The sequence below is a fragment of the Magallana gigas genome, chromosome 8 (genome assembly GCF_963853765.1).
Source record: "Magallana gigas chromosome 8, xbMagGiga1.1, whole genome shotgun sequence".
NCBI classification, from domain to species: Eukaryota; Metazoa; Mollusca; class Bivalvia; order Ostreida; family Ostreidae; genus Magallana; species Magallana gigas.
The window spans coordinates 34,782,650-34,796,589 of NC_088860.1; the positions used below are offsets into that span (position 1 = coordinate 34,782,650).

Consider the following 13,940-nt stretch of genomic DNA (forward strand, 5'->3'; position numbering starts at 1 on the left):
GTATCATAACCTCGACTACTTTAGTCTGACCCCACAAGGGGCATAATTCAAACTACATTTAGCAGAGTATAAAATCAACATGAACACGGATTTTACTATGTTATTATCACAAAGCCGATAACTGGTACAGTAAATCGTAACAACTCGGCAAATTCGGGGCGTGCTAAAAAGCACAAAACAAGATATTTTTGGTTCTAAATAATAATTTAAACTAACATATTGATAAATAAGGATTTCACTTTTTATAAGTATGTCAAGTTTTATCCAAAAATATCAAGAAATAAGGAATTACGAAAAGAAAACGTTAAATTTTAGCCGATAACTGGTACAGTGCCAGTATAATACAAGTTTGCAAAAGCACTATTTCTAACTATTCAGTTTTTATATATTGAACAAACGAAAAAAAAAATATTGCCTTAAAATTTGATGGTATCGAATGCAGAACATGAAAACCCTAGTCATGTATGCCTGCATTGTCTGGTGCTCTAACCACTGAGCCATTTAACACAACTGAGTACGCTGTTTAAAAACTATGTGTCACTTTTGCCACGAATTTACGGATTTGTATTATTTTTTGCAAAACGAAATGATTTTTATTGTATAGTGGGTCATCTCTCCATGTTTTGTTAATTAATTGAAATCGGGTTGTTTTACATTAGACCTTATTTAGACTATGAGAAAAATATGGAGCACAGGCCATCTCCATAAAAGAAAAGGCCTAGAAGTTCTAAAACATTGCACTACTTGGAGGTTTTGATACGTATACGCCTGTTTGAGTCAAAATGCTCCAAGTATTGAACATATTTAAAGATTTAAAATCGATGATGCACTTTATGTTAAATCAATATTGTTTTAAATAATTTTTTTTATAAAATATCAGATTTATTGATATTTCAATTTTTCAGAATCATATCCTTCCGTGTATAGGCATTTTACACGCCTTATCCACCCATCTTCTTTAGATATAATTAATATCCATCAGCTACCAAGTGATTTAACTTAATATTACATGTTGTAAATACAGCAGCAGTCAGTAATTATAGAACACACAAAATATGGTCTTAATATACACGAAATATATATCTGTACTTAGTTATAAAAAGAACGAAATAAGTACATATACTGTAAGTCAAAATTTTTTTAATTTGTAACATACACATACACGAACATGGCCTGAGTAGTTTAATTAGTCGACAATTAATACACCATAAACGAAACTGTTAATTTTTTTTATTGCAAGTTGTTATTGCAATCTCATTTGGAAAACTAAATGATGAGTATGTCAAGAAGTCGATATCGCGTTATTTTTAACATTTTTTTTTAAATTTATCTATAGAACAAAGTTCCTTAATAAAACCAATTCTACTGAAGTCTTTTAAATATTTGTTTGATTCATATATATGGAAACTAATACGAAATGTAACATTGAACAGTCAATTTGCTTCCGACGCCACTGACATGTATAATGTGTGGAGAGTGAATATTTCTTCCTCCTGCGCGGGGAGGCAATACATAATATTACATAATAATAAATTAACTGCTAAGGTATTTAATTGATTATCACTATAATTAAAATCAGGGGATCTCGCATAGAGAAACTCAAATTGGTAAGGCTACCGATAAATGGATAATTAGAAACACTTTATGAAAGGTAATTATTTCGTACTAAAATAAACGTTGCTAAATTATTATAAAGATATTATTCATAAAATGAATATATTTCTATACATCTTTGCATTGAAATATGCATAAAAGTAGCTTTTGAAAATTATTTAATATGACCAACCCCTTTAAAATTATAAAGTATTAAATTCATATATCTATAAAACTCTTACATCTTTCATCATAGCCTTTCATCAAGTCCCAAAAAATCTTATTCTAAGTCCCAAAAGATCCAGGACCCGAAACGTCCGGGTCTCGAAACGTCTCTAACATTAGGTCACGAAAAGTCTTAGTCCCTAAACATCTTGCATCCTATTAAATTATGTATTAGTCCAAATATACTGTATTTTGTGAATTATTTTTTTTGGAAGACCATTAGCTAGGTTCATTTATGCTATTTTAAATTACACATACAATATATGTAACTTTACAGAACACGAAAATGATATAGAATACCACAGACATAAATGTCTCTGAGAATACAAAAGAATTGTGTTTTATACAATGAAAATACATATCAAATTCAAAACAAAATGATAGAACGAAAATAAGAAGTATATGATACAATTCCTTACACATAATTTCATCACAATTATAAATATTCCACCCGGGGCGAAATATAGGAAGGGGCGAAACGTTCCGGGTTCGATTCAACTCGACCATCAGAAGTCTCGAGAAATGTTCATTGTCACGTGAGATTGTGCGAGATAAACTCGAGAAAATGGCCGTCCTACCACCAACTCTACCTTTTCCACAACAAATGAATGGCGACACGATGCTGGTAAACTTTTTAGATGTTTATTTTCAATAAGAATAAACCTTTTTTCAATTTACACATTGTCTAACAATTACATTTGGTGTAAAACCCTGTTGTGGTCGTTGATCATGTTGATGGAATGCTTCTATTTTTACATATCTTGACAAAAACGTTTTCCAAACATGTTTTCATATTTTTGAGAAATGTTTTATCTTGGTGAAAGTAAAATATACAATTTATTGTCTGCATTAGTAATTCAGTATTAAAGAATAAAGCTAAATGTGGTCCAATTCGGTATGAGTCCAATAGATAGAATTTAGAAGTGTCTGTCCTCGGATATTCTGGTACACCAATGGACCCGGTATAACGGAATTAGTCGTTTATATAATATACCGGGTAAAATACCCTAATGTAGCAAAATGGAGAAGGAAAAATATATTTGACATTTTGAATTAGTAGTCTAAAATAGCCATATGATATATCTGCACCAGAACTATTATTTACATAATTAAAAACCCTTAGTTTTTTTTTTTTAATTTAGAGTGAAACCTACGAATTACCAAACCTACTGGGTTGTGACCAGTTCTCACAGCATAACATTTCTCGCCAGTGCATTGTTACATCATTTTATTAACACTTAAATCATTTACGAAAAATGACATAACAATGCACTGGCGAGAAATGGTACTCGGTGAGAACTGGTTGCACGCCAGTAGTAAAATAATTCTCTATAATTTGCCAACCTGAGACGATTTATGATATATGTGTAATTTTTGATTTTTTTTTTTAAATGGTACTCGGCGAGAACTGTTCGCACGCCAGTAGTAAAATTATTTTTTATCATAATTTGCCAACTCAAGATGATTTAATATATATGTGTAATTTTTTAATTTTATTTTTTGCAGGATAATGGACCCAGTGAAATAAAAAGAATGAAAACAGATGAAGAGCTTATGTTAGGTATGGTGGGCAGAGATGGGTTCTTCATAAAAGTGACATTAAAATATGATGAATATTTTCATGTCACTTACAGAAGAACCAAAACTCATTGTATATAAAATGACTTATCTATCAGTGGAGTTAAAAAATTTCCATGCGTTTTATACTACCTAGAGGTTTTGGAGGTAGTGACTGCAGCATATTTGGCAGTATTTTTGTGATTCTATTGTTTATTGCGTTAATATATTAAAAAAACTGTACAATGCACAAGGGAAATGGTTCAAGAGTGTGGGACATTTCATGTATAAAGAATGAAAGTGGTTATTTTATAGATTGAAAGGCAACATTTTTTGTACAGCAAATACACTTTTTTCCTCACCCAAGAAATTTTGAATTTGAAAAATAATTTCAACGTGAAATTTTTCTAAAGAATGTCAAAAAGCAATTGATGGTATCAGTAATATGAATGTATTTGCTTAATGTGAGAGAAAAAAGGGAATGCAAGAGAGATATCACCTTGTTAGCTCTGCAGTACAACCATGAATTGAAGGACACTCTCTTTTTTGTATTTTATGAGTAATATAGGCTGAGCATTTGGAAAGGAAAGCTGGAAATCGGTTGAAGACTAATGAAAACCGGCTACAATGGAAACCCTCACTGTCCAGATCTGTTGCAATAACAGCCGAGCAATGAGTCTTTCGCCAACATCGGGATATTGTTTTTTTATTTCCAAACAAAAAAAAACTTTTTGCCCCCGAATATTCAAAAAGTATTTTTGCTTTTATAAAGACCAGGATGATCAATATTATCAAATCAACAAAAATAAAAAAAGGCTTTTTTTCATTCGTAATTTTTTTTGGTTGAGATACTCATTAAAACTGAGTAGCTGGTTTCAGGAAGAAAGTTTATTGTCCAGCTGAAAAAAAAAAAATTCTTGACTGAAAAATGTAACGATTCTTGGAACAGTTTCTGTACAATTTAGATATGAGTGTCATGGACAGAGATTTATTCTTTTTCCCTCTTCTCTCTGTACTTTCAGCCATCGGCTAACAAACAAGTGTCACAAGGAGGGAAGCAAACACTTTGCAGAAATGCCGACATGGATATCCGGCCACACTGTCTTCACAATATCTTGTAGAGATATTTCGCGCAGTTTCAGTGTCATGATCAGTACTAAAACTACATGTATATGACTGTTAAACCCATTGAGGTTTATTTTTTTTTCGTACATGGATTTCAAATTTTTTTTTATGATAGATTCTTTAAATGAAGCATGCAGAGAATATAGCTGGGAAAAATATTCTATATTTTCACATTAAATAGTCGTTTGTGGAAATGCTGTATATTTTTTGACTGTAGTATCTAGGGTATTGAATGAAGGTGTGAGTGAGTGTGTGCATGTAACCTCTCTTGTTTGTATTTGCAGAACTGATCCAGACAAGAAAGAAAAACAAGAGTTCTTATTTATTTATATCTACTAATATGGAAGTAGCTTGAAAATTATGTTTAAAAAACTCTCATTTTATACATAACCAGTGTATGGCAATTTACATTTCAGAAATCTCTGTATTTTTGAAGCATTTCAGATCAGAACAGGCGATCTCCGTGAGATTAAAAGCACAAAGAAAATATGCTCAAGTTCTCTAACGCAGACCATCCATGAGAAAGTCACACCAAAGCTTAGGACTGATTGATTTGCAAACTTTCATAATTTGTTTTGTGTCTATTAAGTGAAATTAAATTACATACAAAATTTTTCATGCCTTCAATTGCACATTTTTTGACGGTTAATCTTTTTTAAATTAATAACCTATTGCCAACCATTTTGCTTTTATTGAGCACATTATCATAATCTATTCAGATTATACTTATTTTAGAGGTAAGTATTAATTAATAAAAAAGAATTAAATGACACAAAACAAATTAATAAGAGGAAAACATTTTATTGTATATCTTTTGGGACTGCTTTTGTTTTATTAGCAAACATTTCCTCTTTTATGCAAAGTTTGCAATAGTATTTTTTTTTTCAAATGAACTTTTAGGACAGATAGGGATGCTATTTTGAAAAAAAGAATAATCACATTTTGTAATGAGAAATTGAAATTGTTGCCTGATGAACACTCACACATGGATGTTTTCTTTCCTTCTGTGTTTTTCATGTAAAAAGGAAAATATGAGGTTGACCCCCTTTTCATGTGGCGACCAAAATATCATGATGCTGTGTTGCCATGACAACATGAATCAGACATCCACTGGAGCGTAGCGGTAAAGAATGTTTACAGAAAAGTATTCTGCTGAGAGAATTTATCCTGTCCATAAGATTGCCCTGCGACAAATGAACATGTACAACCATTTAACTGCACACAAAAACTACATGTACATGTCCATTGCTCTCAGATTACTTTTTCTTTCCATTGTTGCTTTGACTAAAAGTATTTTTTTAATGCAATTGACTTGTCCATATGATGATTTGTACATGGCACGACATATAGTGAAAAATCTGCTTGTATATTTTAAGAAAATGGGCTTGAAGGGTTAAGGAAAGGGGTTACAGCAAAATAATGCTTGTTAATCTATGGATGAACAAGTATGGGGTAAGACAAAGTAGATAATTTGAAAATATTCTCTGACTATTTATTATTGTGATGGAGACACCCCCTCCCCTAAAAAAATCCACTTGCAAAAAAAAGTTTTGGACAATTTCTTTTCTCCATCACTGCATATTTTTGTGTTTAAGTGCTCACTTCTTGTCTTCATTTTACAGAAAATGGAGTCTATATCCCTCAAGCGGATCAGGTTGGATCCCTTCTGGAAGGGCCAGGGGCAAAGAGAGACCAGAAACCATTCACTCTTCCGAAGCTGTCGTCCACTCAGCACGAGCTTGTACAGAAGGCAAAGAAATACGCCTTTGAGCAGAGCATCAAAAGTGTTCTTGTAAAACAGACTATAGCCCATCAGCAACAGGTAAGTCCTTATGAATTTATACTTCCTAATTTCGCTGTACTGCAGTTACAGTCTGGAGAAAGTATGTACTGATGAAACTGAATGTATGTTCAAATGAAACCGTCAGATAAAATTCAGTTTATTAAGTATTTTATGATATACAGGTTTCAAATACTAGAAACCAATTAATAGTATATTCAATTTAGCCCAAACAAACCTAAGAACTAACCAAGACAAATATTATGAGAAATAATTTTTGATTTAAAATAAAACTCTTCTCGTTTGCTTGTAGCAAATGCAGAATTTCCAGACAACGGTACAAAGACAACAGGCTCTAGCCTTGATGTGCAGGTAAGCTCACAATGAATCTTATTCTTTTCAAGATTTATAGACTTTTGTGTGATGTTAAGTGAAATACTGTAGAAGCAGAAATATTCGTTGAGGATTTAATTTCGTTATTTTCGTTGGCAGTATAAATCAACGAAATTAAATCCATGACGAATTTTTAACCAAAGTATTAATGAATACAAAAAGATAAAAATATAACGAAATTAAATGCCAACGGAATTTTATTTGGTTTAAAAAACACGAAATTTTGACCCAACGAAAATATGTGTTTCTACAGTACTTTTAATTTGCAGATCAAAATTGTTTTGAAAAAAGTTCAACTCTAAGAGCACATGTATTAATCAGATTGTCAACTTCTTGTTAAGTGAAAAAATTCTAAGTAAAACTATCGTATCAAAATTTACTGGTTTAAGAATTAGGAATCATCTTAAAAAAATTGAGTTTTGAATATTCAGAATTTTTTTAATTTTTGCTGCAGGATATACGTTGGAAGTATAAACTTTGAGATTAAGGAGGACACGATAAAGCAGGCCTTTATTCCCTTCGGTCCAATAAAGAGTGTAAACCTTTCATGGGACCCGGTCACCAATAAACACAAGGGCTTTGCCTTCATCGAGTATGAGATCCCCGAGGCTGCACAGCTCGCTCTGGAGCAGATGAACAGCGTCATGATCGGAGGCAGAAACATCAAGGTAGGTCACATTGTCTATAGAAGCAGAAAAATAAGTATAGCCCCAAAAAATATTATTTTGGTAGAAACAGGATTATTGCACCAAACAATCCTTGAAGAACAAATGTTTTTTGATAGAAGTGCAATGGATGCAATGGATGAACCTGTTTTGAAAAATTCAAGAAAAACAACTTTTTATATGTCGTGTTCCCTGTAATGTTCATGTAGATGTAATTGGCAACAGTTTCCATTTTCAAGGAAGATTCTTCTTCTTTTATATTGACCATGAATTTATTGAACTTTACTAGAACCCTAATGGTGCTTGACATAACATTTGTTTGGTACCAGTGAAAATAATTACATGTACGGACATGTCTTAATATATATTATATATATAGCAAGTTGTGTATGGAAAGAATCACATGACATGTAAGAGGGGGAAAATCCAGGGGAAAAAAATCTCAGACATTTTGTTGAAAGCACAAATTGACTATTTATTAAGGTGGATTTTTTTTTTTTTAAATCTTTGATTACCCATGGTTTTCCATTTGCCAGGTTGGGCGACCCAGTAACATGCCTCAAGCTCAGCCAATCATTGAACAGTTGGCGACGGAAGCCAAGAACCACAACAGAATCTACATAGCCTCGATACATCACGATCTTACAGAGAACGATATTCAGAGGTAATGAGTTAAAGTGGTGGGAAAAGAAAAACTTTTAAAAAACCATTTCGCAAGTGAAAAATAGATAAGAAACTGAAAAACACTAAACCAGTGAATACTATCACTATGAAATCAAGGATGCCTTTAACATTAATCCTTATTTATTCCTCATCTTGATCAGAATTTATGCCTGTATTTTATTATGCATAATATTTCAAAATGTCAGTTTTTTGTCAAGGTTTTTTTTACCATACTGCAAGTTTTATATTGAGTTTAATACGAGTGAATAGATTTTATGTCTGTGTGCTGAAAATATGAACAGTAATTGTTCAATGTCATATTGGGAAAATATCAAAAACTTTGTTTCTTCTTTGATGAGTTACTGAAATTGCTTTGTATTTTTATTTTCAGTGTATTTGAAGCATTTGGAAAAATTGTCAACTGTAAACTGGCCACAGAAACTGGGAAACCTGGAAAACACAAGTATGTTGTAATTTACAATTATAGAATTTCATTTTTCATGGAAATGAGTTGTACACAAAAATATATGTCTGTTTTGTCATGTAAATAATTGTCACTCCGTTTTTTTTAGGGGATATGGTTTCATTGAGTTTGATTCCCAGCAAGCGGCCCAGGATGCTGTGACATCCATGAATTTATTTGATCTTGGAGGCCAGTACCTAAGAGTCGGAAGGGTGAGGATTCATTTCATTAATTTCCTTATTTTAAAGATAGAAAAATCTAAACAATGCAAGTGATCTCTTAAAAGTACTCTTACAAATAAGCATCATGACAAATGTTTTTATGTATGGGAGAATTCAAAAATTTTTGCATGGGAAAATGAATAACAACAAGTGATGTCTCAAGTCTGAACATTCTTACATGTAAATGTTATAAAATTTATATACTGAGAATTAAATTGAATTTTTGGCACAAAAAGATATGTTGTAAGTTGTAAAACATTGTAGGGAAATTGCTGAAACATCATGATGAATGTTGTGTACTGGGAATTAAAATCATTATTTTACCATGTAATTGTTTAATCATTTGGCCCACTGTTTACTGCTTTTAGGCCATCACCCCTCCCGATGCCCTGCAACCGATGGCTGGACCCGGCACATTACCAACCGCAGCAGCTGTAGCGGCAGCAGCAGTCACCGCAAAAATCACCGCAATGGACGCCCAGGAACAAATCAAGAGCCTGGTACGAGACCTTGCACCATGTCAAGTTAAATTAAAAGCTGTTTGACCAAGTTTTATCAAAATTGTTTATGTTAACAGCATATTCTGGGCATTAAATTCTCATTCTCTCTTCCCTCTCTCTCCTCCCTCTCTCTCTCCTTCCTCTCTCTCTCAAAGTGAAATGAAGTTGCTTTAAACAAAGTATATCATAATTTTGACTAGTTGTAACAGAAATATATGATTAAAACTTATATGATATATGTGTAAATGACATATATCCTAATAGTGAATGGTACATTGCAGGCTCCCCCAGGAGTTGCTAAGCCCATGAGTCTTGGGAACAGTCCGTCCCTGTCCAGCTCACCTGTCCCCCCGCCAGGTGTGGTGGCCCCTGTACCTGTCCCACCCGTGTCTGTGGTGGTGCCACAGCTTGGTTCAGCAGGCATTGTAACCACCACTGCACTGGGGATGGTGATGCCACCCGCGGTGGAAGGAGTCCCTGGAATCGTCCCCACAGCTGTCGTGGCCCCTACAGGGCTGGGTGTTGTTGCTCCTGTACCTGTCCCAACTTCTATACCAGGTATGACGGGTTTTCTTTTAACCCACACATTTGTAATCATAAGCCTTTATAATTATGTGACATTGACAGCGACCCTTCTTTAGTTAATTTTAAAAGAGAGTATCAGCACGTTGCTTTTTTCCAAAATTGTAAACATCGCACATTCTTCAAATGGTTGTGTTATAATCAGGTGACCATTAAGACTCATGGACCACGTGCTTTCTCTCTGCAAGTGTTATACACAGGGCTGTATTTTATTCAGTTACTGTAAAGAGTGTTAAGATGGATGATTGTCAAACTTATATTTAGTATCTCATTCTATTGCAGTTGCCATGCCAGCTATGATTCCCCTACCTCCTCAGGACAAGGAGAAGGAGCTGAAGAAGGAAGAGGAAGATAAGAAGAAGAAGGCGGATGAAGACTCCACGCAGACACTGGACCAACAGGAGAACATGAAGATCAGCGGCACCAACGCGCGCCACATGGTGATGCAGAAACTCATGAGGAAAACGGAGGTCTGTTTTAATTGACATGTCTTATAAACTCGCTTAAACTTATACATGGAATTTTGAGATATTGGTGTACTAAAATGTATACAGTCAAACTTCGTTATCTCGAACTAGATTGGACTGTTTAAATAGTTCGATTATCTGAGTATTCGAGATATCGAGGGTAAAATACTTAAAAAATAAGTGGTTGGGACTTACAAATCACTTAGACATCTCCATTGTATTAGAGATATCAGTGTTTGAGATATCGAAGTTTAACTGTATTGTGAAAGGTCGTTGATATCTCAAATACCCAATAATACTGTATCGATCAAATACATCACTAAATGCCATTCATATGGTATATGAAGAGGCACACTTATCATACATGATAATATAATATGTGTTCGGTATATTTAATATAAATTTATTGATATTAGGTGGAAAGTTTAGGTGATAGGACTTAATGATCTGTATTATTTTACAGTGTAAAGTGATGGTTCTGAGAAACATGGTGGGACCAGAGGACTTGGACAGTGAACTTGAGAATGAGGTCACGGACGAATGTGGAAAATACGGAAATGTTAATCGTGTCATCATATATCAGGAGAAACAGAGCGAGGAGGAAGACGCAGAGATTATTGTCAAAATATTCGTAGAGTTCACTGCTCAATCAGGTAAGTTTTGTTGTGTAACATGTTAGCAATATAATATAGTATTTTGTTTTATTATACTTTCATTTTAAATACTGAAATCTGATTGGTTTAGACACAGTTGATAATCCATTCTATTACCCTCAGCGTTAGCAACACACTTGGCACTGGGTAACACAACGAATTGTTACATGCGCGTAAATTATGCGCGTAAGGTTCGTTAAGAATTCACTTCATTTCTATGTAAAAGCAGTAAGTTTTTCTTTAAAAATAAGACATTCAGTGTAATAAAATAAATAGTGCCTGTTTGGGAGGGTAACTGATGAAATTGACGCCCCTCAAAAACCTTCGCTTCGCGTCGGTTGACAGTGCTTTTCTTGGGGTGTCAATTTCAACAGTTACCCTCCCAAACAGGCACTATTTATATAGTGTAAACTTTTTTAGCGTATCATTATTTTTGTATGTTAACTGTTCCTGAAGAAACTGTAGGCCTCAAGTCTGTTAAACTTGCTTATCAGTACAATTTTTCTCTATGCACTTCACACGTCATTCGCTGAGTTACTTTCTTAAGATGAATTGTCTGCAGCTCCATAAGCTTTAGATCATACACATTATGTACACAAGCAGCTTTAAAAGTTGGCTTTTCATGGTCAAGTTAAGCTATCAATTCTCTATAGCTTATGTAGTCCTACTTAATGTGATTCTACAGCATTTGGAGAAATGAATACTTCTCATGCTATTCTTATGTTTTGTAGAGGTGGAAAAGGCTTGTGCTGCCCTCAATGGAAGATACTTTGCTGGTCGAATTGTCACTGCAGAAAAGTACGACGAGGACATGTTCAATGCGAACGATTTATCCGGATGAAAAAAACGTGTTGCGGTTGTCTGAATTTACAAGACTAATGAGAACTTATACACAAGACTAGTGAGATCTTGTACAAATATTTGTTACCATGAGAAGGTTGAACTGGAGGTGTGCATCTAATGACGAATCCTTGACCAACGTTGTTGATTGGAGGGTATTTTCAGTCCTAATTTTGTACAAAATAATCTTTTGTATCGACACAACCATGTTTTTTCATTTATTATTGTACATCACTTCGCTATGTTGACATGATTGTTAGAGATTGTTACATCCAGATGTATGGCAGCTTGTGCTGGCCCTATGTACAGCGGAACTAAAGAAATTGTTCTGTATCTAATAAAGATGTAAAAAACTATTGTCTTATCTTTCATCAGTATCTTGAGTTCTAAAAGATTTTAAGATTGTTTTTTTTTTAAATGCTTTTCATCTTATGTCTATTTGTCCGACAACTTGTTACATCATTTACTAACAACTCCATTACAGTAAAACTCAGTTATAGCAAAGTACTAGGAACCAGACGAGTGGATTTACTTTGTTATTTTCATAATTCATTATATCCGTTTAACAAATTCGTAATAATAACTATAGCAAATTCACTATATACATGTTATCTTTAACAAGTCTATAATTTTTACTAATTAAAGCTTAAAATAAAAATACCTTACTCCGATTACATTAACAATCGGATTGTGAATTGAAAAATTTATATGAAATTAAATTCCTTCAAACTATGATGTTAAATAGTAGTGCAAACTTTTTAAACTGTAAAGAAATTCCTTATAAAAGTGTTAAATTTCGTTATTATTAACCTCTACGGGACTCAAAATGAGTTCACTATATCCGTAAATTCGTTATATCCGAATTCGTTTTTACTGTAAAATTCTGTAATGATTTGTTAAGAATTATACAGGGGACTCAAAAAACTTCGCTATATCCGAGAATTCGGTATATTCGTGTTCGTTCTAAACGAGTTTTACTGTATATCAGTCAACTGGTAATATTGGTATGACACGGGATACTGTACTTTACTCTGAAATGAGTTATTTCCCTTCGTTTAATCATTAGAAACATAGCAAAACCCACAAAACATTTTAATGCAGGATTGTGTTTTAGTTTTCAAATGATTTAGAAAACTTTTAAATAAGAAACAAATAAGTACCATATTTACTTATACATGAAGTTTTAAAAGATAATCAGGAGAGGACACCAAAGTGCGTTGGAATCGTTATGCTAACACAAAGTTTCGTCAAATTCACGGAATCCCACGCAAAAGAAGAGTAAAATAAATCCAGGAAAGTGTATCGGCATTCTTTATGCAGAGTAGTAGTCTATTTAAGAATATGTCTTTACATCTTCATTTCCACTGTTTTCAAATGAGTTGCTCCCCTGGTTAATCAAACTTTATTGTAGTTGGCGAAGTATGCGTGTCGTATATTTCAGTGTAGAAAAGAACCATATTTGTAGAAAACTTTTCAGATAACCAGACCAAACAATTAAGTTGATATCTAATCACACAATAAGAATATTAATTTTGCGACAAATTTACTTGACTGTACAATCGTCCATCACGCAATTGATTAATTTTGCCTCATAATGTGATTATAAGTTTGCCTTTCTGTGAATTTTTTTTTCAGGGTTGAATTACATTGGGTGACCGCGTTAATGTCCTTGGGCCTCTCGTATAGTAGACATGTAGTATAGCTTTTAAAGTGGAGGGACCAGAAAAAAAGTTGAGTTTCCAGAAAAAAAACCCAGCAGAGCGACCATTTGGCTTGCATGTATTTTTCTATACATAGATATATGAGAAACAAGTGGAGGAACCACACACGCCCCTATGCGGTTACGTGTACGTTCGTTGTGGGAGAGTGAATTATTTCATGTACATGCGTATTTAAAGGAGAGAGCTACATGTTTATAAGAAAAATTCGCAACGCATAAAAAATATGTCTCTTCCAAACCAACACAAATGTATGTAATACGAACCAAGGTTATTCTTTATCACTGTCAGTTACGTACACACACACTTGTAAAACTTATGCACTGGAATGCACGCTACGTATATACAAGTACAAGAGTGTATTATATTAAAAACACTCGTCTGCTGTGATGTAACTCCTTTGTTAGAGCAGCCTAAGATTTTACCAGTAACAGTCCGATTTTAGTGAGCCCGTTGTCAATGGTTACAGTACTTCTATCCTTCAAAATCGTACTG

General features: G+C 33.6%; 1 protein-coding gene across 5 annotated transcripts; it reads left to right on the forward strand.

Moving 5' to 3' along the window:
* The first annotated feature begins 2,302 nt into the window (after nt 1-2,302).
* LOC105318988 (poly(U)-binding-splicing factor PUF60) lies at nt 2,303-12,078 on the forward strand. Of its 5 annotated transcripts, XM_034474380.2 has the most exons (14): nt 2,380-2,443; nt 3,325-3,379; nt 5,526-5,623; nt 6,123-6,322; nt 6,594-6,652; nt 7,128-7,341; nt 7,875-8,002; nt 8,393-8,464; nt 8,574-8,676; nt 9,054-9,185; nt 9,467-9,743; nt 10,050-10,237; nt 10,698-10,887; nt 11,619-12,078. In XM_034474380.2, exons 5-14 carry the CDS (start codon nt 6,597-6,599, stop codon nt 11,726-11,728), a joined length of 1,470 nt encoding a protein of 489 aa, XP_034330271.1. In that variant the 5' UTR covers nt 2,380-2,443; nt 3,325-3,379; nt 5,526-5,623; nt 6,123-6,322; nt 6,594-6,596; the 3' UTR covers nt 11,729-12,078. The 5 variants fall into 5 exon arrangements, with proteins under 5 accessions (XP_034330268.1, XP_065924207.1, XP_034330271.1 ...); XM_034474377.2 differs by lacking the exon at nt 5,526-5,623 and having other exon boundaries at nt 2,303-2,443; XM_066068135.1 differs by having other exon boundaries at nt 2,337-2,443; nt 3,325-5,623.
* The last annotated feature ends 1,862 nt before the right edge of the window (nt 12,079-13,940 follow it).